This window comes from Periplaneta americana, chromosome 14 (genome assembly GCF_040183065.1).
Source record: "Periplaneta americana isolate PAMFEO1 chromosome 14, P.americana_PAMFEO1_priV1, whole genome shotgun sequence".
Lineage (NCBI taxonomy): Eukaryota > Metazoa > Arthropoda > Insecta > Blattodea > Blattidae > Periplaneta > Periplaneta americana.
In genome coordinates this window covers 57,436,524-57,460,997 of record NC_091130.1, presented here as the reverse complement: position 1 = coordinate 57,460,997, position 24,474 = coordinate 57,436,524, and the positions used below count along the sequence as shown (strand labels likewise).

At 37.9% G+C, this 24,474-nt stretch overlaps 1 protein-coding gene across 3 annotated transcripts in view; it reads right to left on the bottom strand.

Moving 5' to 3' along the window:
• Positions 1–24,474, bottom strand: part of fab1 (fab1 kinase) — a 111,583-nt gene that overhangs the window by 33,726 nt on the left and 53,383 nt on the right. For 2 of the 3 annotated variants that reach the window (XM_069845321.1, XM_069845320.1), the window contains exons 23-29: positions 23,423–23,591; positions 23,029–23,249; positions 21,164–21,342; positions 18,019–18,150; positions 12,362–12,527; positions 7,941–8,121; positions 6,488–6,820 (exon numbers count right to left, since the gene is read on the bottom strand). In XM_069845321.1, coding sequence (XP_069701422.1) covers positions 6,488–6,820; positions 7,941–8,121; positions 12,362–12,527; positions 18,019–18,150; positions 21,164–21,342; positions 23,029–23,249; positions 23,423–23,591 — 1,381 coding nt within the window. The remainder of the gene's footprint in view (positions 1–6,487; positions 6,821–7,940; positions 8,122–12,361; positions 12,528–18,018; positions 18,151–21,163; positions 21,343–23,028; positions 23,250–23,422; positions 23,592–24,474) is intronic. The other variant, XM_069845322.1, reaches the window with a different exon arrangement.

Below are 24,474 nucleotides of genomic sequence, written 5' to 3'. Positions count from 1 at the left end.
CTGAATTTTAAATTTTCTCTGTTAACAGCAAATTTTTAATAGATTTTTTTAAATAAGGAGCATTAGCAAATTGTATGTTTGGGAATTTATCTATTATCATGTTATAAATCCTAGGACCGAAGTTGCTACTGTGATTATATGTTACAGTTGTAGTACATACAGGAACTGTCAAGCATATGTTGTCTGATATTTTGGTTTTATATTTATGTGAATATAAATTAAATGTTACGGTTTTTATGTACGAAATTCAGTGATACATTGTTATAAATTTGATGGAAGTCAAATATTTTAAATTCTGAATACAGCAGCTCTGAAAGATAATCAAGAGGTTTATTAAGGCATATTTTTATTATTCTTTTCTGTAGCAGAATTATTGGCATGAGGGAGGTACTATAAGCACTACACCATCCTATAATGCCGTATTGTAATATAGCTTGTACTAATGCGAGATAAAATCTGAAGGTTAGAATTTATAAAACAGTTATATTACCGGTTGTTCTGTATGGTTGTGAAACTTGGACTCTCACTCTGAGAGAGGAACATAGGTTAAGGGTGTTTGAGAATAAAGCGCTTAGGAAAATATTTGGGGCTAAGAGGGATGAAATTACAGGAGAATGGAGAAAGTTACACAATGCAGAACTGCACGCATTGTATTCTTCACCTGACATATTTAGGAACATTAAATCCAGACGTTTGCGATGGGCAGGGCATGTAGCACGTATGGGCGAATCCAGGAATGCATATAGAGTGTTAGTCGGGAGACCGGAGGGAAAAAGACCTTTGGGAAGGCCGAGACGTAGATGGGAGGATAATATTAAAATGGATTTGAGGGAGGTGGGATATGATGATAGGGACTGGATTAATCTTGCACAGGATAGGGACCGATGGCGGGCTTATGTGAGGGCGGCAATGAACCTTCGGGTTCCTTAAAAGCCATTTGTAAGTAATGCGAGATAAATCAGTCGTAAAGTATTGACAGTCAAGTAATTTCGTAGGATGACAAAATAATGAATAATTTTTCTTAATCTATTGCACAGAAAAAGAACATGTTTATCCCAACGTAAATGTTGGTCGAATATTATTCTGAGATATTTAACTTGAGAAGATTCATTTAAAATAGGACAGTTACAACTATTAGAAGAAGAATTGGATGTATGATTTTTTAAACACAAGAGTGAATCAGGAGATTTCGTACCAACAGATGTTAACGAAAATGGTACAACCATAATTTTAGAATGATTTAAGACAAGTATGTTGAAATGAAACCAATTTTTAATCAATGTCATGCCATTGTTTGCATTAAAGTAGGTATCATCCCAAGTTTTACCTGCAAAAATAACAACTGTGTCATCCGCATACGAAAATATCTCAGCAATGAATTTCTTTAAATTAATTGCCAATAAATCATTAATATATTGTGACAGCGACGTGAGATTCGAACTCACGACCAGCGTCCCGCAAGAGAGAAGATCGCGCGGAGCACTTTGGAATGGCGCGCGGCTGAGAGGGGAGAGGGCCAACGCGGCGAGAGAGTGGAGAGAGTTTGCGCGCGCATCTTCTGCGAGAAGAGAGAGAGACCGAGAAATCCGTCGAAATGGAAGACTCGCGAATTCGAACTTTCGAGGCTACGTCGCTGTGGTTATAAATTACGGACGCGAAGGAACGACAGGAGAGTTTTCAGTTATTCAGTCAGTGAGTAAGCCAGAGCAAGCAAGCCAGACTTGTGTGCCGGAGTTCGACTCGAGTGTGCGTCCGCATCTGCGTCAGCATCCGAAGGCCTGAGTTCGAGTGCAGTGGACCGCAGTTGGAGGGACCTGAGTTCGAGTGCAGTGGACCGCAGTTGGAGGGACCCGAGTTCGAGTACAGTGAACTGTCTCTGAAGGTCTGTGGTTCGAGATACTGTGAACTCGAGTGACTGAGATAGAAGAACTGTGAACTGAGAACTGGTAGTTCTGATTTGTAAATAGTGCTTTGTAAATATTAGTTAAGATTAACAGTTCATTGTTGTGCGTAATAGTCCAAGTAAATTGTCATTGTCGTCGGTGGAGTGCTATAACGAATACTGTGTTGAGTGAAGATCCAATTGTTGACGAGAGCGTTTAAGGTGAATTGTAGAAAGGAATTATTGTTGTGAGGAATAAATTACTTTGTTGTTACTAATAAAATTCACATTGGTGTCAGAATCGGGACATTATCGACAATGGAGAACCTACAGCAGATCCTGCAAGCCTTCGCAGAAATGAAAGCAGAAATGAACAAGCACATCAGTGAGGTTAAGAACGACATAAGTGATGTGAAAATAGAGATGAAAAGTGACATAAGTGAAGTGAAAGGCGACATAAGCGGAGTGAAAAATGACGTCACTACGCAAATTGAAAGCGTTTCGGCCCACGTAGATGGAATTGTCGCCATTGTGAGAGACGAACTTAAGGCCGATCTGGATAAACTAAACCAGAATTTTACAACTATAAACGAGACAGTAGCCGAGTTGAGACAGGATGTAGACCATTTCGACGGCAAAATCCGCGATCTCGAGCGTCGTCAAGAGCAGACGAGTGAGGTGATGGACAAACACGCCGAGGAAAACAAGCACATACTCACGTTGATGGACCGACATGCTGAAGAAAACAAGCACATCCTCGCGTTGGTGGATCGCCAGGCTAGAGAACATAAACAGATAGTTGCCGAGGAGGTTCGACGTGCCATGCAAGAAGCGGCCACAGAGTTGAGGACTCCATATAGTGGCCCTGCGGAACCATCGCCTTCAGCCAGACATTACAACGTCAAGACGCCGAAGTTCGACGGTACGACGTCTTGGGCGATATTCCGTCGCCAGTTCGAGGCCATCGCAGAGCACAATGGGTGGACGCCGGCAGAGAAAACTACTCAGCTGCTGGCCGCGCTTCAGGGACAGGCGTCGGAGATTCTTCACAGCGTTCCAGAAGACGGGACAGCCGCTGAGATAATGGCGGCCCTGGAGGGACGTTATGGTGACCATCAACTTGCTGCAGCATTTAGGACCCAACTAAAAACGAGGGTCCAACAGTCAGGCGAGTCCCTGCAAGAATTCGCGATGGCGGTGGAACAACTTGCCCATAAGGCCCTCAGGGGCCAACCTAATGATTTCATCGCTGGAGAGGCGGCCTACACCTTCGGCAGCAGAGTTCGAGACCCGGAAATAAGACAACAGCTACTCTTAGCAGAGCATCGCACCATCAACGCAGCTCTGGCAGCGGCTCTCAGGATGGAGGCAGCCAAGTTGGCGGCGGGAGTCTCAACACCGCACTGGGTCAGGAGCGTCACGGCGACGGATGCTGGGGGGCGCCAACCGAAGCCACCCGAGCGGCAGAGGAGAGGACCGTCTACCTGCTGGTCCTGTGGCAGACCAGGACACTTGAAAAGGAACTGCGACCGATCTGGCCACAAGCAGGAGAAAGAGGTGGCCGACGTCGAGGAGCGCCAACTGTCAACGGAGCGGCGGAGGCGACGGGCGCCCACCTGCTGGTCCTGTGGCAGACCGGGACACTTGAGAGGGGACTGTGACCGATCTGGCCACGAGCAGGAGAGAGAGGTGGCTGACTTCGAGGAGCACCAACGGTCAACGGAGCGGCGGAGACGACGGGCGCCCACCTGCTGGTCCTGCGGGAGACCGGGACACCTGAGAAGGGACTGTGACCAATCTGGCCACAAGCAGGAGAGAGAGGTGGCCGACGTCGAGGAGCGCCAACAGTCAACGGAGCGGCGGAGACGACGGACGCCCAACTGCTGGTCCTGCGGGAGACCGGGACACCTAAGGAGGGACTGCGACCGCTCCAGCCACCGGCCGGAGAGAGAGGTGGCTGACACCGAGAGAAACCAACAGTCGCCTGAGCAACGGAGACGACGGGTGCCCACCTGCTGGTCCTGCGGTGAACCTGGGCACCTGCGGAGGAGTTGCGACCGACCTGGCAACAGTCAGGAGAGAGAGGGGGCCGATGCTAGGAGGAGCACGTCGGCGCCATCATCACCGTCCCCTCGGCTCGTCCTGAAACCGGTCGACAGAAGGTGCGACGATGGGCTGATTGTTGAAGGACGGATAAAAGGCCGTCCATGCAGAGTACTGGTGGACACCAGGGCGATGCTCACTATCGCCAGACCAGACGTCGTGCGTGGCCTACCTGGGAGGACGCCGCTGCGCCAATATGAGCTACGGACTGCTTCAGGCGAGAGCTTGCCCATCCAGAGAGAGGTCTTCCTGGACCTGACCTTGGGGAAGAGGAAACTGGAGATGTGGGTGTTCGTCGCCAACATCACCGAGGACGTCGTCCAGGGACTCGACGCCATGCGGTTACTCGATGCGACGGTGGACGTCCGGCGCCGTATACTCCGTCTTGGTCGGGATGAAGTGTTCCTGATGGACGCCGAGGACCAACCCGTGGCCAGCGAGCTCTCCTTGGAGGGCCAAGGGGAAAAGCAAGATGGCGCCCACGCTGTACGAGTATCGCTGCCCAGCCAAGCCAAGGATGGGGTGGCGCCACCATAAGGAGGGAGCAGCCGGAGGACCCCAAACGTTGGACCGACTAGCAGCCTACCAAGGGACTGCCCGAGACGAGCAGTCCTAAGGAGGGAGCAATGTGACAGCGACGTGAGATTCGAACTCACGACCAGCGTCCCGCAAGAGAGAAGATCGCGCGGAGCACTTTGGAATGGCGCGCGGCTGAGAGGGGAGAGGGCCAACGCGGCGAGAGAGTGGAGAGAGTTTGCGCGCGCATCTTCTGCGAGAAGAGAGAGAGACCGAGAAATCCGTCGAAATGGAAGACTCGCGAATTCGAACTTTCGAGGCTACGTCGCTGTGGTTATAAATTACGGACGCGAAGGAACGACAGGAGAGTTTTCAGTTATTCAGTCAGTGAGTAAGCCAGAGCAAGCAAGCCAGACTTGTGTGCTGGAGTTCGACTCGAGTGTGCGTCCGCATCTGCGTCAGCATCCGAAGGCCTGAGTTCGAGTGCAGTGGACCGCAGTTGGAGGGACCTGAGTTCGAGTGCAGTGGACCGCAGTTGGAGGGACCCGAGTTCGAGTACAGTGAACTGTCTCTGAAGGTCTGTGGTTCGAGATACTGTGAACTCGAGTGACTGAGATAGAAGAACTGTGAACTGAGAACTGGTAGTTCTGATTTGTAAATAGTGCTTTGTAAATATTAGTTAAGATTAACAGTTCATTGTTGTGCGTAATAGTCCAAGTAAATTGTCATTGTCGTCGGTGGAGTGCTATAACGAATACTGTGTTGAGTGAAGATCCAATTGTTGACGAGAGCGTTTAAGGTGAATTGTAGAAAGGAATTATTGTTGTGAGGAATAAATTACTTTGTTGTTACTAATAAAATTCACAATATATTAAAAACAAAACTGGACCGAGGACAGTCCCCTGTGGGACACTGATATTAATATTTCGAGTGCTACTAAATTTATTATCAATTTTGGTTACATGTGTTCTGTTACTAAGGTAAGAAGCAAACAATTTCAAAACAATTCCATTAATTATTTCTATTTTATTTAATTTTTCTTGTTTAATTGTTTAGATATTATATAAAAATGCCTGAAGTTACCATTGAGACAAAAACGTCCACAATAGAAATAACATTAAAACATTAAAAACAAATTATTATTATTATTATTATTATTATTATTATTATTATTATTATTATATGTTGTAAAATTTGTTTTTTAATTACTTAGATAAGTCATTTGAATGAAAACCACAAATCAAATTAATTACAGAAGAACCCCGATTAACTGTCACCCTATTAACCGATTGGCAGATTTATCCGACTGTCTATTTCTCGGTCTTTTTTTCTTCAGAAATACGGTAAATAACTTGTATGAAGTACTGTTTTGTACATCATATTACTAGGTTCTACATAATATGTTTTTACTAGAGAGTGATATTACAAGCCTTTATCGTCACACAGCATTGTCTACTGTTCTAATTGCCGTTCTATATTGTAACTTGTATATAAAATGTCTTCCATAGGTATTAACAGAAAACGTGATGTGCTAAGTATAATGGTTTGAGAAAGAGAAACTGTGGCTCATCTCGCATCAGAATACGAGATTGGAGTTACAATTGCGCGATTTAGTAAAAAACAAGGGTAAAGTGTAAAAAAGTATGTAAACCTGCAACATGAGACCTATACTCCTATCTTCCCTGAGACAGTCCCTTAAAAACCCTTGTTGACAATCAGACTTAAATTAGTGAACTTCTGATCCACTACGTAGCGAGTTAAATACAAGACCATGGAGGAAATTACAAATCTTTCATGGTATGGATTATCCTATTTTTTTGGTCAACCGTTCAGTCTATCCCCTTCATTACCACGGATAATAGAGGTTCTACTGTACATTGATTTTAAATTATTGATTACATTTAAATTCTTTCAAAGCCAGGCAATGTTATTTCCATAATTATGTTCAAAATCAAGTGCTACTTTTCTTTGCAGGTATGTACTTACTATTGAGCAGATTTTCATCCAACAGAACAATTTCTCCATCTCTGTCAGCAGCAGTAGGATTCACCAGTCTATTCCGTACAGAACCCTTTAAATCGAACTTGTGAGTAACAGAGCGTGCATAAAACAGGTTCTCCATAACCAGCAAATTTGAACGTAGTGTTGCGTTAGATGTAAGGTTTCGGTACACTATCCTGTACACACCAACAATCTTTCCTAGCAGAGTGGGCTGTCGTGATGTGTGGCATCGCTGAATATAGTTGAAATAGTTCGGAGCAAATTCTAGGAATAACTGCATCTCCAAGCGGGACATTTCCTTCAAGATGAATCTGTCATCTGAAACATTAACAGAAATCAATAATTATATTAAACTTTGTACAAAGAAACTATTTATATGCAGCATGGTATGTACACAAATTTTCAGGTCTCTAGTTTCAATAGTTTAGAAAACTGAAATTTAACCTTGGTAAACCCTTAACAATGTCAAACTGCTGAAGTCTAAGACAGACATGATAAAAGTTTACCTATCTTAATCTATACTAATACTAGAGTTGTGTTGATTCATGGACGAATCGTTCGTTCGAATGACTAATAATAAAGAATCGTAAGAATCAATTCGTGGTATCAACGAATTGTCATTAAAAAAAATCGTAATAAATCGTCATTCAAAAGAATAGTAACGAATCAGCATGGTATCGTAACTCACGATTCTATTTAGCTGTTGTTTGATGTAACTTGTCAGCAGTCATTTCTGAACGTGCCGAATGCTCCTGAGCGAGAGTGTAATCAAAATATTTGTTAAGTGTGAAAAATAATTAACACGAACCTGAAATTTGCATAGTGAAATAGAGATGTAATGCAAAAAAATGTACTTGATAATAAGGTTCAGTTGATAAATTATAATTAAAAAACAGTATCTTGGATAATTTTGTAGACTAATGGAGGTCATGATGAATGGTTCCAGCCAATGAGGAAGAGACAATCCAATGTCTCGCCTCTTATGCTATCTATGCGAGAGATGCAGAATGTTATTGTTCTATCCATGGTTTGCAAAGGAAAGTGTCCTGTGAGTCATTTGTTGACGATTCAAAAGAATAGTTGGAATCACAGACTGGGAAAAATCGTGAACAAAACATAAGAATCGATTTGTAATGTATGATTGAATTGTTGGAATCGACTTCTGAAAAAGAACTGTGTTGCCCAACTCTAACTAATACTGTGTTGTAAGTTATAATGTGTGAAGTTCGATTATGAAACAACATGTCCTCAAGCAGAACTGGTGACAAAGGATAGTGTTAGCTTAATAAAAATTAAAACTATAAAATTTCCAATTCTAAACCTACAAGCACGTAAAACATTTTCTGCATTAATAATCTGTTAAAATTTTACTATGCCATAAATGGTGAATATATGCAATGGCAAGTCTGAAATATTCAGTCAGTATTTCTTAACCAACCTCTAGTTTTGCAAAACGTTGAACCAGATTTTCCACCACGTGCTGCCCACTGAACACAACGTGTCAGTGATCTAACAAAGCCTTCCTCTCCCGTAGGTAAAACCATTTGCCTTAGACCAGCAAACTGTTCAGCAAAGAAGACTCGGCAGAAGAAGTTCGAGATTGCATCAGAAAATTGCACCTGCAAAGTAAAAATGCATGAAACACTTACAGCCATATTAATGTCATTAGAAATGCACGAGAGGCATTTGGAAAGTAAAGGCTTGTTGAATATTACCGATGATCAAGAGTTCTGAAAAGGTGTAGCCTGTTAAAGTGAAGTACTGAAATACAGTGCGTATACTAACTGGCTCCGCAGGAGAAATGGCAAACAGAACGCGGAGACTCGAGGAGTTGTGTTGGTATCGTGCAGGTAGTGAGTCAATGACCTTGGCTGCATTGAATGGTGGAGGGAGGGAGGGAGCGAGAGAGATGTAATATTCCTACGTGTTCAAACCAGGCACTTCACAGTACCAACTTTACATAGCTGCCGGGTCGAAAACTGCTGCTTGCTTCACTGCAGAGCCAGTTAGTATGCACACTGTAGTTGTGTGTTACTTTGTGAGTTCATGTCATTCCATGTTGTTGTGAAATATTGGTCAATAAAGAGCTATGCAATTGAGAATCCAGCCAGCTTTGATTTGCAGCCAATCGGAGGAGTGGGAGTGAAGATGTGGTCTGTTAATGTCTGGTGTCATCCTCTTGCACAATAATGTGGACAACCTCATACCACACAATGCACTTAAGATGTTTTGATGTTTCATATTGGTCTTGTTCAACCACAAACCATACAGTTCCAACCTGGATCCCAACATTTCGTAAAGTAAGACAATATGAAAGCAGCAGTGAAAAACTAGCTACTGGCTATCTTCGTTGGCAAAAGTCTATTTTAGGAAGGCATTCAAGAAGCTCTATCATCCTAGGAAAAATTTCTCGATAAATTGTAATGATGATTACTAGTATAATATGTAATGTGTAAATGCTTATTTGTATTGGAGCGGCATTTCTTAATGAAACTTAGTAATTACATGTTTCATGTGTAATTAAGATTGTTGACGCATAGTTGATCGTGCATATATGTGCATATTTTGGACGTTTGTGCATATTTTGACGTTAAGAGCATATTTCATGCTTTTTTATAGTGAAAACTAGACTTCGATAAAACATGTAACTTGTTAACGATCACGTTAGCATTGCTTCAAGGATACAATAATGACGTGGACGTTAATCCTATCATATTACCAAATTATAAGTTTTGTCTCCTCACTTCGTGACGTAGAAAGAAAATTTGGAAAATACTACTGTGTGACAAAGTTTCATGCAGTCATCAGGGAAAATTAATTGTCTGTATTAAATTGGTTTTAATTAAATAACCAATAGTCAATAAGGTAATAACTAACAAATTAAAGTGATTGTGTTTTTCTTTATGCCCAATAATTTGAATATTTCTCATTACATGCTAACGTTTTGTTTTTCGTGAGATCCTAAACTATGGTACTTTTGCTGCTCTTCAACTTTTAATGCATATTCATTCATCCATAATATTCTGTTTAAGGGCAGGTCTTTCACTGCAAACCCAGCATTCTCTATTTTCTGCCTTCCTCTTAGTCTCCATATATGATCCATATATCTTAATGGTGTCTATCATCTGATATCTTCTTCTGCCCCGAACTCTTCTCTCATTCACCATTTCTTCCAGCACATCTTTCAGAAGGCAGTTTCTTCTCAGCCAGTGACCCAACCAATTCCTTTTCCTCTTCCTGATCAGCTTCATTATCATCCTTTCTTCACCCACTCTTTCCAATACTAGCTACTTCGTTTCTTATTCTGTCTGTCCAGTTGACATGCTCCATCCTTCTCCATATCCACATTTCAAGTGCTTCTAGTCTCTTCTCTTCACGTCATCGTTATGTCCATGTTTCTGCCCCATACAAAGCACTCCACTAGTTTCTTCCTTAGTTCTTTCTCCAGAGGTCCGAAGGAAATGCTCCTTTTTCTATTAAAAGCTTCCTTTGCCGTCTAATGCATATATGTATGTATATACATATTTTGGTATTTTTAAGTGCATATTTGCACACATATTTTAGGGATTTTAGTGCATATAGGCTAATTATCAACAGTAATGATTACACAAAGAAATAAATAATAATTTTAAGTAATAAACCACTTGTTTTATCTTTTTGTTTCTGTTTAGCAGTTAATTGGCCTCTTCCCCCCTCCTCACCCAACAGCTCGTACAACTCCAAAATAATGAGAAACTGTGTTTTGAATCTCTTTAAAGTACTTATCTACCCATGGGAGAAAAATGTGCAGTTTTTTTTCCAAATTATAAAAACTCTTTTTTCCCTGATTACTTGACACATAATTAAGGATTTTCACACAAAATAAACCCCTCAAATATTTTTGGAAGGGCAGGGGGGCAATTTTTTAAAGTGAAAATGAAATTTATTTTAGTCCTTGGTCCACAGTTTTTATAATAGCACAAAATTTCTTTCACTGTCTCGCTCCTAAAAGAACAGTTGTGGAAACAATTTTTTCCTATCTTATCCCATTAAGGAAAAATGTAATTTTATGTTTTGAAAATTTCAAATTTAAAAATAAAAATATAAGATCTTGGACTTTTAAATTAACTTTCTTACGCAGTTGGATACTGTAGTTTGGCACTTAGCTTCATTTTGGTGCAAGCATTATGAAAATATCTCAATTTCAAGTGCACTTTGTGTTGACATTAATGTTGTAAAATGCTGTAAAATTAAACATGGAGAAAAATCATCTACATTCTGAAAAATTGTAACCAAATATACAGCTTCCTGATTGTATGAAAAATAATACAATCAAACTCTACCGCCAAATTCGAATTGTTATTACACGAAAAATATATAAAATTGATAGAATGTGATGGACTGACACTTGTAGAACTGTGCTTCCAGTCAAAAAAAAACTCAGCTAATTAATTAACCAAACATCATGGAGATAAAAAGTGATATATTTTTTTAAAACTAGAAAGTTCAGCTTTCAGATGACATAAAAAGAAAATAATAATAATAATAATAATAATAATAATAATAATAATAATAATAATAATAATAATAATAATAATAATTTCTTTATTTATACTGGCAGAGTTAAGGCCATAGGGCCTTCTCTTACACTCTACCAGGTCACAAAGTATACAAGCAGTTAAAATTTAACAAAAAGTTAAAGGACAGAATACTAACATATTACAATAATAATAATAATAATAATAATAATAATAATAATAATAATAATAATAATAATAATAACATAATAAAATCGACACTAAACAATATGAAAATAATACAATAATAGAAAAAAGAAAGTAAAATACATTGGAATATAGTAAAAGCAACCCATTTAGTACAAATGGTTAATATGAAAAACGTAAGGTAGAATATAACAAAATGGAATGTAATAAAATAGTAATAAAAAGAAATGAAATAAGAATATTAAATAAAATTCACAATGAAAGGGCTATTATAATAAATTCATCGGTTGTTAAAGAGAACAAAAAGGGGAAAGGAAGGAAAGAAATACATAGCCTATATTTTTACAAAACTATCGCAGAGAAAAGGGCTTATAACTGAAAGGAATCTGAATTGAAAAAGTGCAATTTTAATTTATTTTTGAAACTAGACAATGTCCGACAGTCTCTGACATGTTGTGGTAGAGAGTTCCAGAGATGAGCTGCAGCGACCATGAAAGATGAAGAGTAGAAGGATGTTCTGTGTTTAGGAATGGAGAGTGTGATATGGTGTTGTGAGCGAGTATCTATTTCGTGATATGAGGAAAAATGTTGAAAATGAGAAGCTAAGTAGCTAGGGTTAGAGGTTTGAAGAATATTGAAGAGTAAAATCAAAAGTTCTTTGCTCTTTGAGACGGGCCAGGACAGCATATTTAGTGAAAATGTGATACGGTCAGATCTACATACGCTGCAAATAAATCAAACACATGCATTATGAACACGCTGTAGTCTGTCTGTCAGTCTCATGTTAAGGTCAGTGTAGAGACTGTCACAGTAATCAAAATGAGGCATCAAGAGCGACTGCACTAAATTCTTCTTGAGAAGCAACGGAAGGAAATTTCGAATTCTTTTTAGTGCGTGAATTTTCATAAAAATTATTTTACATGTGTGTGTGTGATTTGAGTATTCCAACTTAAGTTTTTGTCCATATAAATTCCTAGATTTTTTACTCAATCACTGTAAGGGATAACAGTTTCATTCATTTTAACAGGAGATAATTTTTTAAAGATTAAGGGTAGAGGAGTACCTTAAAGAAAGCTTTTCTGGAGAAAAAATAAAAAACTAGGTTTCTATGTTTGAGAAGGTCTAATTTTTTAGTTGCTACAATAAAGATGATTACCTCAACGTGTGAAGGAGGGGCAGTTCTACTTCCTTTGGCCTCTGTCTTGGTATTGCTTGCGGAAGTCTCCTCAGATTCTGACACTGCGGATCCAGAAGTGTCAGCAGCTGGTGATGTGCTATACTGAACTCCATCCAGCATTCCAGACCGAGCTGGACCACCAGCACTATACAAAACATTAGCATATCACTTCTACACCATGCTATAATGTAAACTCCAAAAAATGTTTTCAACAAATTGTTTTCTTTCTACTACGACGTGAATTTGAAAAAAATTCTATAATAATTTCTTTATTAATTTATGCAGAATAACTCCTCTTCACTGAAATCTCACAGTTTTCTTGTTCAATCTACTCACAATGCTTAATTCAACGTAAAAATATTATATGAAAATAATCCTTGCAAAATGTCGGTATATTTAATCAAAATATTAAAAATTCGGCTGCCAAGTCATATAAATGTTATCTAATTTCTATTATTCTACAAAATCTTTCCACGAAGTTTTTTTAAGCATTTTCTAACTCACAAGACAGAGCAATTGTACTAATTCTAACATCAGTGGAGACATCAGTTAAGGATTGAATGAAATAAGGAATAATCACAATACTAAATGAAGGTATGGGGTATTTTACTGCTAATGCAGTTTTTTTAATACATCAATATCAGAGTTTACTCACTATATGCAGTACAAAAACAAATTAAGCATTTTACAAATGAAAGTAGGTCTGTATCTAATCTGTTGCAGTGCATTAGATCTTTCTTTAATTAACAAATATCCAACACAATCGAGATAATGTCGAAAGTTCATCACTAACTCATTGACTTGACTTAGTTGAAGGTATCGAAGTAACTTTTTTGAAAGTAGAATTAGATAATTATTTGGTGAATTTGTTAAACAAACAACTTCCCTCCGTTAATTGGGTATTTTACCTAGTTAATGACTAGTTTCGGTTTGATATACGTTATTTTCAGATTTCTAGTAAGATCCAGTGTTTGTTTCCGGTTTCTTCGTTTTGGTGCCTTGGCAGAGATAGGTTTATGATCAATAGTGTTGTATCAAATAGGGTATGCATTCTGAAATTTAGTTGTGTGTTGAAGATGTGCTGTGGATATAATTTCGTATATCTTACTGTTCTAGTGTGTTCAATTTCAGACTTTTGGGCTCAGTATATAGAATTTCCATGTCCGTTTCTATGTTGCTGTAATTATGGTTGGTGTTGGTAGTGTATTCTGCATAGGTGGAAATATTGTGTGATTTGGTTATGGGTGTTATGTGTTTCCTGTATCATCTTTGAAATGATCTTCTAGTTTGTCCGATCTATAAGTTCTTACAACTACTGCATATTAATTTGTATTTACTTCTGCATTTGCATCTCTCTATTCTACTATACTTAATAATTCTATTCTACACAACACTACTCTACATCACATTACTCTACTGCGTACTATTCTACTCTACTCCATTCCACCGCATCATGCTTCATGGCAACATGCGCAAGCTAATATATTATCATACTTGCTCAAAAAAAGAAAAGACAGAGAAAAAAGTAAACTGTTCTCACATGCAAGCTGTTAACATGTATGTTGAGTCAAATAATGGGTTTAGAAGTAATAAAAAATATTGAAATCAACACATAAGTCGTGTTATAAAAGAGGAATCACTGTGAACGAAGCATCACATGTGATATTTCCATTTCAAGGCTGGTTGAGTGGAAGAGAAGGCCTTATGGCCTTAACTCTGCCAGCTAAAATAAAACATTATTATTATTATTAAAATCACATTAACATCTATACCTTATCAAATGCCAGGTAACTGATTATCTTTATCTAAGCATCTCTCCCCTGTAGGAGTAATGTGCCAAAGCTGTACATTACTTTGTTGTTTCAGACATAGCCCACACAGAGTATATCTACAGACTGTCCGAAAAGTCCTGCATCATAGAACAAATCATAGTACACCTGTACTTCATGTGCTCCATCAGGAGAGGCGCGCGCGCACGCACGCACGCACGCACGCACGCACGCACGCACGCACACACACACACACACACACACACCCCCCCCCCATCTCTTCCATATTCATTCGCATTGCCAAACCAACAAGTTTGTCAACTAATGTCGAAATTGGATGCCCTTTCCGATCGACCTGCATGGTTCACGTAAGATGGTATCCTGCCACATTATGCCATAGCAATGTGTGATTGACTGGGTATTAACTTTCCCTGTTGGATTGGTCAAAGAGTTCCTGTCTAACGGGCGCCAATGTTGGCCAAACTTAAATTCCCTGGTCTTTGCTTTCTGAGTCATGTCGCCGCTCTCATGAATTCCAGCAAACTCTTTCAACTTCTTGGCTTTATCCTGTCACCATTACTAGGCAACACGACCGCCCTATTTGTAGCATCTTTAATCTGATTTCGAAACTGTTACCGCAATACTAGAAGAGGTCTTGCCGTTCCCCTCGTCATACATGCTTTCTACTATACATCATTTTCTACATACAACCTGGTGGCTGCATCACCCAATTTTATTAACTGTTTTAATTTATATCCTACTTTTAACATTGTTTTAACTAGTTAAGACCAAGTGTTCATTTTGTTAACATGTTATATTCGACCTGAAGATGCTAATATAATTGGCGAAAACGTTTGTCGTTAAATATATGTAATGTTACTTTTGGTATAACATAAATTTTATGTATTTCTCACTGTTAAGTATTGACTGAATTAAATTCTTATATTAATTGATATTGTACTTAACGGACCATTATGCCTTTGAAATTTCTGAGGATAAGTTAAGTCACAGATCTACAGCATCAAAATATTCAAGGTATGGAACATCTACATCAAAGGATTGAGGTTGAGTGTTGTGTCACACCACCTGGCTTTGTTACTCGTTTTAAACAACATGTGGTTTAACCTCCAAACTTTTATGGAGCTTGGTGGAGCACATACAGAATACATACTGCGATTAGCACTATGATGTGGACTTTTTGGACACCTTGTACATTGTAACAGGATGGTCGTATTTTTTTTTCGGTTATTTAACAACAGTGTAACAACAGCACAGTTACCTAGCATGGATGAAATTGATGATATAAAGATGTTTTTTTTATTATACGAATCTGAGGATTTGCCATAGGATTATCTGACATTTGTTTTGATTGCGGAAAACCTCAGAAAAAAACGAACCAGGCGATCAGAGCCTTGGTGTACAAGCATTCTAACTAAGCTTTTAACCACGCCAGTGCTGCTGTTGCTGCTGCTGCTGCTGATGATGATGATGATGATGATGATATAATTAAACGATAAGATGATCATGGTGATGGTTATGATTATGATAGTACGGAATACCATAAATTTAGTTCAATTTGCTGAGATTTTAACTCTGGTATACGGAGCTAGTGGTCTAGCTTTTCAACTAATGGCACAACATTCAGTTTAACATGATAAAAGGCAGCTAATCTTAGGGCCAGCCCTCTAAAACGGTAGAATCAAAACATAACATTCCATTAGGCCTAATGCATGACAGGAGAAGAAGGAGAATAATAATAAGAAAAGTTTAAAATTTTCGCTGTATAGAGGATAATGTGCAAATTTAATTGAGAAAATAACTGCATGAAACATTTATACTCTCAGTTGGTTATTATTGTGATTTTATATTTTTAAGAAATTGGTTTTTGTTTATAAGGATTGTGAATATTTACTTATTTACTTATTTATTCATTCATTCACTCATTGATCTATTGATCTTCTGACCTACTGATCTATTCATCTAAGTATTCATCTATTTATTCATTCATTCATTTAGATATATATATATATATATATATATATATATATAAAACAGGGTAAAGTCCCAATTACATTAGACAGTACAATATTATACTTATGCCATAAAAATGAAAAAATAATGAAAAAAAAAAAAGATAAAAAATTGTAACTTATGTTTTATTTAACGACGCTTGCAACTGCTGAGGTTATATCAGCATTGCCAGTATGCCGGAATTTTGTCCCGCAGGAGTTCTTTTACATGCAAGTAAATCTACTGACATGAGCCTGTCGCATTTAAATGCCATCGACCTGGATCAGGATCGAACTCACAACCTCAGGCACAGAAGGCCAGCACTCTACCAAATACGTCACCCAAGCCGACAAAAATGATAAATACAGATATAAATACAAGATAAGATATAAATACAAATATGATTGAGCACAAAAAAAAAACTGAATGCAATGTGTTGTATTATTAATTATTATTTTTTCTTTATTTCTTTATTGAATATATCGATCGTCTAGTTCAAAAGTGGACAACTCAAAAAAACAAGTTTTGAGATATCTTCAGTTGAAAGTTTCAAATAAATCACTTAGAAAGGACCTGAGTTCTGGTTCATAAACATGACAATTAGAAATGAGTCAGTATTCAGGAAGAATATATCGCAATCTTCTAGTTCATTATTAATACATTTCGAAATGTACTAATAATGAATTAATAAAGTCCATAGTTATAATTACTTCTAAAGCAGTTTATTTCGTTTTATTTTTTTTTTTCTTTTTGGTTGTAAATATGACTTATCTCAATATTGAATCAGAAAGAGCTCCAAAAGGGGCTTTCAGTAGTATAAATAACTAAAAAATGGAAATTTTTGAGTTGTCGCACTTTTGAACTGGATGATCGATATACCATGTATAGCTCGCACAAGGAACAATTACTGAAAAACAGTAGTGGCGTTACTGTCTGTTTTGACATGTGTATGTAAGCACTGCGAGGGAGCAAAACGTACGGGCTGAAGGAAGTACTGACTTTTCCAAGAAGATGAACAGATGGGGACATCGCCTGTGGAAATGAAGAGCATAGCAAGAGAAAAATTCGAAGCGAATTAAACGCGCAACATTATGTTTACGAATAAAATAATGATACTCTGCGAGGGGAACGCTCCATCACTACATAATAAAATAAACGCACTTGGAACATGACACGTATTCGCATGCAGTGGAACTGAAACTAAACTGTAACTGTAACTATCACAATGCAAGACTGATTCTATCGATGTCGTTTCTCTTCCGACTATACTCTCGAATGTCATTCAAGTTATCTCGTGACCTTTCCTGTCACCCACTCTTCCTTATCGAATTGTTTCGTTCACATTCGTGTCATCGATAATCCCTGCTTGTGAAACCTATGTCTTGTATAATCTTTACAATACAATTATTGTGTTTCATCTAAATTGGTTTGCTGGAGAGCAGTTAATATAGATCTATGAGAAGAGGAACAGGAAGAAAGTAAGTCTGCCCCTCTAGCAAACACCATATAAATGCAAGAGTCTGATCTGCTAAGCAAGTGACGTCAGAATAGCATTACATAACTCATTGTCACTGCTAAGCAAGTGATATCAGAAGAAACTTTCCTCCATTTAACACTCGAGCATAAATGTTTCACACATTAAGAAAAAAGCTACTTACAGCTTTAAGAGTCCTTAAAATTTTCAGAATTGACAACACAACTTCTCACAACAATTTTGAGAATGAATAAGAAAATAAGTGCTGTTTTTCCATCAGACTGCCTGTATTATTTTATTTTCACAGCTCTGAAGAAGAAGAAGCAAAACAAAGCACTACAAGCCTGCTAGCTACAAGGTTTAACATTGACACCACAACTTACTTAGAAGTGCTGGAACCTCGAAGGAAAGACAAAACCCCAGAACGACGAGATTCAGACAACTGCACGGGTTCGGCACAGCCACTGACCTCTCTTTCCATCTGGGACTGGCCTGTTTTCCTCTTGTGTACAGGGCTGCCCAGAGAAAAAGCAACCATACCCCACTGTTCTAACTCAGATTTTTAATTCCCTTCAAAATGTTACCAATACCTCCTGATGTTCGGTACATGATGGAGACGTCAACCATATTAACCACTTTGGTTTCACTATTTATTTATTATTTTAATTTTCTTGATTACTGTTAAATGACAGTGATCTACGCTTACATTAAAGGTACTATTCTACACTTTTCTTATAAACTGAGGAGAATCATTTAACATCTCACAAGGTCTCAAGGATCGAACTTCAGACATCTCTGATGAAAGGTCAGACTGCTGGTGCAAATTTGGCGATTTCTTCTATCCACAATTCAGTATGTTATTTAAATTTCATATAACAAAAAAGTTCAATCCTTACAATGTTATGCTAGCCTTAAATATACAGAGTGTTCTGAAAAAAGGTTCCAGTATTTAGAGAGAAGGTAGTAACCACCAAAATAAGAAAGAAAAATCCTACAAATATGGATCCAGAAATTAATATATTCTGAGAAATGAGTAAATGTTTACTATCACTGTAAGAGCAGCATATCTTCCACTGTGAGCTCTTTGGCAATAAAGAGCTGAGGAAACAGAATGCAATCGTTTGTCACTATGTAATAGTGTTGTATCTGTTGAATAGGAGCATGTTTTGTTTCTTGTCAAAGAGCTCACAGTAGAAGATATGCTGCGCTTACACTGATGGTAAACATTTTCCGCATTTCTCAGAAGATATTAATTTTAGGACCCATGTTTATAGGAGTGTTATTTCTTGTTTTGATGCATACTACCGCCTCTCTAAATATTCTAACATTTTTTTCGGATTACCCTGTATTAGCCTCTCTTTTAACATTGGATACCTAAGACTTCTTTATCAGTTTTTAACAGTACATACAAAATTGTGCGATTATTTAGCATCAAAGAAACGACATCATTTTCTGGCAAGATGAGTACAAGGATTCGCCACTGGATTACCTGACCTGACATTCAACTTACATTTGGAGAAAACCTCGAAAAAAAAATCTAATGCAGGTAATCAGCCCAAGTGGGATTTATACTCACACTCGAAGGCAGTCTCAAAGCACAAATCCACTTACTAAACACTTGACCACGCAAGTACTCTTACAACACTGTTACCCGAGTTTCATCCCTTCCCTCAAATTGTTATATCGAGTTTGCAGTTGTCTTGAATTTCAGTAGTACACCCTAGACTATTTCAGTCTCACAGATAAAGCAGAAAATCTGGGTAAGGAAATAGCTGATAATGATTTTTCCCTCTGTCTCTCACTTAGGGACAGAGTTCATTTATTCCTATATGCCGTATTTTATGTTCACTTGATTTTTTAAGGGGTTAGGTACAGCTTACAGCAGTAAAATTTTTAGAAATATTCAACATTTTTTTCCCCCATTACTGTATCTTGTACAATAATGAAAATTGGTATGTGTAAAACACTGTCCAAATATTTTTACGATTAAAAAAAATATATTTTTTATATTTTTTTCGAAATTCAAAATGATGGCAGTTCACTGTGCAGTGATGAAGTGTTTCCCTCATAACTAAAAAACTATCCAACATTCTGTGATGAAATTTTTTGTGTGTATTTATGCATATCATATCTACAATATGATGCAAAATCACTTCTCTACCTTTGATAGATTGTGTGATAAAAAATAAATTCATTTTAAAAACTGGCAAATATCAGTATTTTCTTCTAACACAAAATAAAAATATATATATATTATTTATTAAGGAATGTAGTTGAAAGAGCATGATATTGTAAACATGAGTTTCAACAATAAAATAAAAGAGAAAGAACATGAAAAATTTAACAAGTTTATGAGTTATGAGGGAAACGCTTCGTCACTGCACAGTGAACTGCCACCATTTTAAATTTTGAAAAAAAAAATATATATAAATAATTTTTTTTAAATTGTAAAATTAATTTTTTGATATAGCAGAAGGCCAGTGTTTTACACACAGTAATTTTCATTATTATAAAAGATACAGTAATGGAGGAAAGAAATACTGAATATTTCCAAAACTTTACTGCTGTAAGCTGTACCTAACACCTTAATAGAAATGCTTCCGAAAAAATGAAAATAATTTCCTCCCTGCCATAATTATTAAATTTTATAACAGAGAGTAAATTTTAATATTAAATACTCCTACTTACTTATAGCTTTTAAGGAACCCGGAGGTTCATTGCCGCCCTCACATAAGCCTGCTATCAGTCCCTATCTTGAGCAAGATTAATCCAGTCCCTACCATCATATGTCACCTCCCTCATATCCACTGGTTTCGTAACAAGCTGTTTTTTACGGTGATGGGTTGTTAGCCCTTCGCCCAATCCCCAAGCTGGAGGACCATCCCTTATCGGCTGTCCACGACTGCTTATTCAATATATTCGCAGCTATCCTCCATATCTGGAGGCTGTCTCATCTATCTGCAACCTGGGGACGTGCCATGCCATGGTGATAGGGACTCACAATACACAGGATAAAAGGAAATTATAATATAAATAGTAAATTAAATGCCACATATTAGATTTTACTGCAAATTTTTCAGGAAGTCTGCTTCTGAACCTTGTCCTGATTTCTGTTCTCAGTCCAATATAAAGACTAATTTGAGTACGTAAGCTGTGACAACCCAAATAGCATAGCTGCACTTCTTTGTTTTAATACCATGAAATCTGCTTAGTGAGTCATCTATTCTATCCAGCAATTATGCCTCAATATAACCTTGGGCACGCAGGTAAATACCCATGCATTCTTAATCCCAGCAATAAGTAAAACGGGTTATTAGCCTCATGCTCCAACTGCATTAGCCCTGGGCCAAGGTACCAGTTATACTTAGGTGGGACAGGCACCACACTGCACGGAAGTAGAGCCTTTAGAATAAAATGTGTAAGCTTGCAATAAATAAACATGGTATTATGGGTGTGAGTGATCATTCTGGATATAGTGGCAATATGGAAATAAATTCTCCTTTCGATATAAATATCACATGGAAGTACCTTGGAGTTGCCTGCTCGCTATTGGACAATCTCTTTGTTAGCATTTCATCCAGTTTACGTTGGTACTCCTGGGAGCTCAGAGCATAGGCAATGATGGATGATGGCTCGTTCTCATATACAACAACCGGAACAGAACACCCAGTAGGAGCAAGATGATGTTCCTGTGGACTCAGTGGACTCTGAAAATAATAATTACATTAGCATCCCAATGAAAATCAAGTATACAAAGACTTTCATAAGTAACGAGTCTACGGAAAAATCAACTATTTTGGATAATTTTTTGAAATGATGTTCATCCTCACGAGAAAGAACCCTTCCCAGTACCATACAGTCGATTTGGAAACAAACATCCTCTCCCCCAGCCGCCAGAGGAAGCTACTTACACATGTGTAATGTGCATTTGATGCCAGCTTAAAATGACTTGGAGCATGGCCTTCTATATGCCAAGGATAATGGCACATGGCCATGCCTGTACACATTGTTGTGATAGACTGGAATGATAAAATGCCATGCAGCTGTTTAATGTTATTGCAGAAGAGAAAATTTGCTGCCTAGTTTGAACTTGGAAACAGTGTCGCTCAAATTAAGCGTTTATTCCATAGACGAAGTGTTTCCAGGCAGGTGGATCGGTCGCAGAGATCCAATCTGTTGGCCTCCACGATCACCTGATTTGACTCCTTGAACTTCTTTTTCTGGGGATTCATCAATGATCGTGTGTATGTGACCAAGCTATATTATGAATTGTTTCGCTCACCAGGGAATTTGAATCTCAGGTCTGAACTATGTCAACATGCTGTGTCTTTGTATCATGCCTTAGTCAGTACTCTGTTATCAGCAACGTGTGCACCTATGGTTGGTGTGTGGGTTGTTCGAAATACAAATAGTTTGTGTAATGTCCTTTATCTTGCAATATGTTTCAGTCACCTTGTCTTTCCTGCTGCATGTCTTGACGCATGCCAGTGCATGCATGCATATGTCTTTGTCTCACTTTAAAATGCATGTGTGTGTTTTTCTCTGTATTTGTGTGTATGCCTGTTTCTGTGTATTTTTGTGTGTCTATGTGTGTCTGGAGCTGTGTGCTTTTCTCTTTGTGTCTCTATATCTATAAGTGACTCTCTCTCATTTTCTGTGTCTGTTTATATAAGCCTCTGTATCTGTGTATTCGTCTATATCAGGGTTGCAGAACTAGGGAAGAGAGGGTGGAAGCTTGGTGAAAGAGTTTGTTCCCCGTCCACAATCCCCTTGCCTTGAATTACGTATCTGTGACGTATGCAACCATACTGAATACATATTTCCTCTTCCCCTACCATATCCAATTATGTGTGGGGGTAAAGGAAGGGATGAGTAATGTATTCCAGCTTGTGACGTGTGCCACAATTGTAGCACATTTTTGGCATCCCTGATCTATATGATGTATGTACATGCGTGGCATGATTAATTTTGTATTGAGTGACGTAACTGTACACCCTAACAGATCAACATGAATAAGATAACACAGTACTGGTACATCAAGAAAATAGAGGGCTCCGTCCAGAAGAGAAATTACTAAATACAAAATTGGTTTTAGAAAGTGAGTGGTCTAAAAATAACTCTGAAAAGTAACTTTTTAGTAATGCCATGAATAACATCTTTCCTTGTGTGTTGGTCAAGCAGCCAGATATTCAAAGATTATCATATTTTACTTATACACATAATTTTCAGTAAATGTTATATAAACATACCTGAATTGGTGCTATAACGATGGATGCCGGCAACAGACGTGAAAGGATGGTTTTCACACTCTTTTTGTCTGAGTGGTGAGATATTCAAAGATTGTCATATTTTACTTATACACATAATTTTCAGTAAATGTTATATAAACATACTTGAATTGGTGCTATAACTATGGATGCCGGCAACAGATGTGAAAGGATGGTTTTCACACTCTTTTTGTCCGAGTGGTGTGAGTGTCTTGCATCATGCTCATCCACCACAGTCGGTGTACCATCTGAATACGATCTCACGTGACCTCGGGGTGATCCAGACACAAAACTTCTACTCTGAGATGCCACCAATTCTGAATTCTGAGTATGAGATTCATCTTGACCTGATGGAAAGGAATTCACAGATTATTTCATGTAACGAAATAATTACGAGTAATACAATGACTACGTCTATACACCTAAGAAAGCCATGGCCTGTGACGGTTCTAGAATAAGTACTGTAGAACCACTCATTTTCGTCACAATCACAAACACATTACCTTATATATTCACTTACAATGAGTGACATCTGCTTGTTCAGTTGATGATGGCTGATCAGCAACAACAGATGCAGCCTGACTAATATCCACATGGGAATTCAAGCTAGTATCTTGGCCTGGACCTGAGCTAACAGTGTCACTTGTATGAAGCAACTCTGTCGAATCCAGAATTGTTGCACCTCCCACCTACAAGATAACATTATTGAATTTGGCACATTAATTAAGTAATAACAGGATTAAGAGAGAAGTACTCTATTACATTTTCTCTTTAATTTTTATAGTAGCCCACAGGTAGTTTATAAGGCCACACATCATGCAATATGTGTTCTCATTTTTATATAAAACAATTTCTCTAGAACATGGTCTATAATTCTACTTTGTCCATTTATTTTACAAACATTATCATATTAGTTTACAAAGAGAGCTTTGAGTTTTCCACTTGTTCTTAGATTTAATATCTCCAAAATTTTTTTAACTAATTGCAGATTCCATCATTGAGATAATATAGCCCAGGACCAGAAGAATCACCCATTATGCCTAGCTAATCCAAGCAAGTGGCTCCAATGACCATGAGAGCTTCAAATAGGATTAGTCAAACGTAAGGGACCCTAGAGAGTAGATGATTTTTCAATTTCGGGCTACCTTATCTAAAAGGACAAGTATTTATGGAAATTAATTTTATCATTTGTGTTTTTTTAATATTCGTGTCGGCAGACATTGTTGGAGATTGATTTTTACTCTTGGCGGAGATTAATGGAAATTTTGGAAAATATAATTATTTTGGAACTGGAGTATTAACTCAGTATGAATATTACTTTCCAAATAATTAACATTAAAGGTTCGTTGGATTCTGGTAAAGATGCGGTATCCAACAGATAATATTTGTTGGATTAAGACCTTATTTAACACACAGTCATTAAAAACGAAAAAAATTTGCAGCCCTCAAATTAACACCTACAAATTAATAATGAAATGTTGAATTCTCCATCTTTTGAGTTCACTAACGTAATCAGAACACCTGGAATACCATGTCATGTAGCCTACTTGGATATATAACAAATTCAAGTAA